The sequence below is a fragment of the Nicotiana attenuata genome, unplaced genomic scaffold, assembly GCF_001879085.1.
Source record: "Nicotiana attenuata strain UT unplaced genomic scaffold, NIATTr2, whole genome shotgun sequence".
Taxonomy (NCBI): domain Eukaryota; kingdom Viridiplantae; phylum Streptophyta; class Magnoliopsida; order Solanales; family Solanaceae; genus Nicotiana; species Nicotiana attenuata.
This window is the reverse complement of record NW_017671548.1, coordinates 180,951-184,355: the sequence shown is the minus strand read 5'-3', so window position 1 is coordinate 184,355 and position 3,405 is coordinate 180,951. Positions and strand designations below refer to the sequence as shown.

Below are 3,405 nucleotides of genomic sequence, written 5' to 3'. Positions count from 1 at the left end.
AATAGAAAAGAATCTGTTTCTCCACTAGTTCTCAGATCATCTCTAATTTTCTCTCCCAATAAAAATGGCGTCAACTCTCTTCTCCAATCTCAAATACTCCGACGGCTTAACAATCGTAGGAGTCTCAATTTGCACAGCCGTAATCTGCGAAGCAATCTCATGGGTTCTCATCTATCGCACCACTTCCTACAACTCCCTCAAATCCAACATCGACAAAGCTTCCAAAAAGCTCGAAACCATGAAAACCCTCGAATCCAAAAAGCCCAACAAATCCAAGAAAATTGACAGATTCGAAACTTCACTTAAAGATTCAAGCCGGGATCTTTCCCTTTTCAAATTCAAATCTGGGTTCGTTGTTGCCATTGTGCTTTTTATGGTTTTTGCGTTTCTCAACAGTCTCTTCGAGGGTAAAGTTGTTGCGAAATTGCCGTTTGTTCCCTTCAGAATTGTTCAGAAGATGAGTCACAGAGGGTTGCCAGGGAATGATATGACGGATTGTTCGATGGCGTTTTTGTACTTGCTTTGTTCGATGAGTATTAGGACTAATCTTCAGAAATTCTTGGGATTCTCGCCCCCACGTGGAGCTGCTGGTGCTGGCCTCTTCCCCTTGCCCGATCCAAAGACCAATTAATCGATGGATCTTTCTACTTTGGGTACTTTTTTTATTTCGTAGTTCGAAATTATAATTCTTTAGTTTGAATTATGAATTAGCTGTTGCTATCTTGATTGTGTTTTTCAATTTGAAGTTATAATAAAATACTTAATTAACTCGAGTTGTAACTGAATTATGCGGAATTTGTAGTTTTTATGTTTGTGTTTGATATGTTTAGAATGATTGGCTTCGTCGACTTGCTTAAATTGGATATCTGTGCCTTGTGTTTTCTAGTTTATTTCACAACTGCAAATTCATTTAGGCTGAAGAGGAGCATAGAGAAATTTGAACTCGTATAAAGAGATGGGATGATTTATCTACTTTCAGTGGCTAGTTTAGTTAATGAATGGCTATTTATGAAACTTTACCTCTTTTTGCTCCTTTTCTCATTTCTTTGCCTTTCTTGAGCTCTTTTAGTTTAACCTCAATTTCTTCCCATCAGCTCATTTACTATGTGGCTTTGACGTTATGTTCTTTACAACTAAATGATTAAATTGTTAGCAAATACTGCAACCTGTCAATTCGTCCATTAGATCTCCCAGAGTTCATGGCGATTTGAAGAGGTTGGCAGCCATGGCAATTCCCCAGACCACTGCTGGGGAGAAAACAACTCCTACTCAACTTCATATGCTTCTCTTCTCAACGCTTATTCAAGCTTCAATCTCTCGGGCATCATGGAATTATGCGCATGGAGAGCCTACAGTGATGTTGATGCATATATTCTTTTATTCTTAAATTCTCTTATGGCAGACCTGATATGATGGATCTTAGGAAAGTTTTTCCACAGCAGTTTCTTATTAAGGGTGAATGCAATCTAGGGTTAATCTATTCACATCATGTTTTGGTGTGATTCTCGTTACCAGAAGACGTCATGTATTCTAGAACTGGGGTGTCCATCACTGTGAAGGAGAAAGGTTTGAATAAACTTTATCAATTCAGGATTCAATTCAAGATTCAAAGTTGGACACCATAGTTTAATCAAAAAGAAGTGGCACCAATTGCGTTAGTAAGGATTTCTTTTCCAAGTCTGCCACCACATATGTTTGCTCGTGATGTCTATTTTCCCGGGCATTGACAGTTGGAAAGCCTTTACATGTGGATAAGGCAACAACTGATAAAACAAGACCTAGCATAGCTGGTTGATCATGCCCAACTCTAGTCCTAAAAAGGATAAGCGATTGCTGCAAATATAATCCGGTTTAAAAGTCCGGAGTCGAATCCCAGGCTTAGCTGTATCTCTTTAATATCACCAAGAAGACAAGATTGAAAATAAATAAACAGTTGAAAACTAACTATGCTTCAATTGTAAACAATTAGAATAAAGGTCTAAGGTAATGGTTTCCCCCGTTGTTGATTTCCTTGGTTGTATGTTTCTTATAGCGTTGACTTAGTTGCTTCTATCAATCATGAACTCTCCAGCTATCACAAATCTCTCTCAAGCAATTATGATAATTTACTAGACGCACTCTCTCAAGCTACGCTAGCTAGATTCGCATTACAGTTCACTTAGATCGCACCCAAAGTATCGTTATCTCTAATCCAACCTCTAAACCCTAGGCTATGACTCTCGCCTATATTCCGGGAGTGATGTTGTTCAAACAACTACCTAAATATGCACTCTCTCTCAGGCAGATACATAATAAATAGGAACGGCTAATTGAGGATCCTTTCAATTAACCACAATCAAAACATAGTTGAACGAATAAAGATTAAACTAATTCAAATCTATATTACTTATAACAAGCAATTCATCCCCAACGGGTTTCACCAAAACCTTAGATTAGAAAAGTTAGCTACTCATGAAAATAACAAAAATCACAAAAGAATTCATATTCAAAGGTAAAGGAACAAAGAAGAAGATTAAAGATTGATGCCCAATGATCCTCGTTGCCTATTGCCCTTCCTTCTAATGTTTTTCACTTCCAAAAATCATTCTCCCCTTTCTTGGCCGGCTTCCCTCATTTAATATAGGGTTTAGGGCTTAAAATCCCGTGTTTTGCACTTTGGTCCCTAAAGTTTACGTGTCCTGCCGCGGTCCTGCCGCGGTTACGCCAGGACCGCGGCTGTGAGCATGTGACTCTTGCCCTAAGCAAGTTAATTCCAAAAGTTTCAAATAATTGATTTCTTTATTATTTTCACAAATTTTGTGAATTTTCGTGTTAATTGGTTGCATTTTTATTCACATGAAAATACAAAAAAATGTGCATTTTGCATTTAGGGATTTAATTTCACAGTTTTGGTATTAATTAGTTTTAGAACAAAATTTAAAGAAAATTCCAAAAATTAGTTTCTTTGCATTTTGTTTAACTGTTAATTGTTGCATTTATCTTTGAATAGAATTTTAAATAATTTTAGGAGTTGAATAGTTTAATTAGGTCTTTGTTTTGTTTTAGCATTTTTATAAAACCAGGAAAAAATAATAAATACTAAAGTGCCAAAAAATTTAAATAAATAAATAAATAAAATACAAAAGCAAGAAAAAACAAAATCAAAAGGAAATTTGGGCTAAATTCACCCCAGCCCAAATCAAAGCCCAAAAAATTGGCACATCTGAGACCCGTCCAAACCCAGTCCAATCTCACCCGGTCCAGTCCCCAGATCATTTAAAACAACTTCGTTTGGGCTCATTCAATCAGGACCGTCGAGGTTCCTTGATCGGACGGTCCTGAAGCCCACGACATTTAATATATAAATGTCCGAACATAACCACCCCCCTCAGAACCCCCACCCTCACCGTCTCTCAAACCTTACCC

At 37.3% G+C, this 3,405-nt stretch overlaps 1 protein-coding gene across 1 annotated transcript; it reads left to right on the top strand.

Moving 5' to 3' along the window:
• LOC109208923 (calcium load-activated calcium channel-like) lies at nt 1–848 on the top strand. The gene has a single exon (XM_019372080.1). The coding sequence runs from the start codon at nt 65–67 to the stop codon at nt 629–631; it is 567 nt and encodes a 188-aa protein (XP_019227625.1). The 5' UTR covers nt 1–64; the 3' UTR covers nt 632–848.
• The last annotated feature ends 2,557 nt before the right edge of the window (nt 849–3,405 follow it).

Bases quoted from the DNA above. Each gene is read 5' to 3' on its own strand.
- LOC109208923 (XM_019372080.1), top strand. From the start codon at position 65: ATGGCGTCAACTCTCTTCTCCAATCTCAAATACTCCGACGGCTTAACA.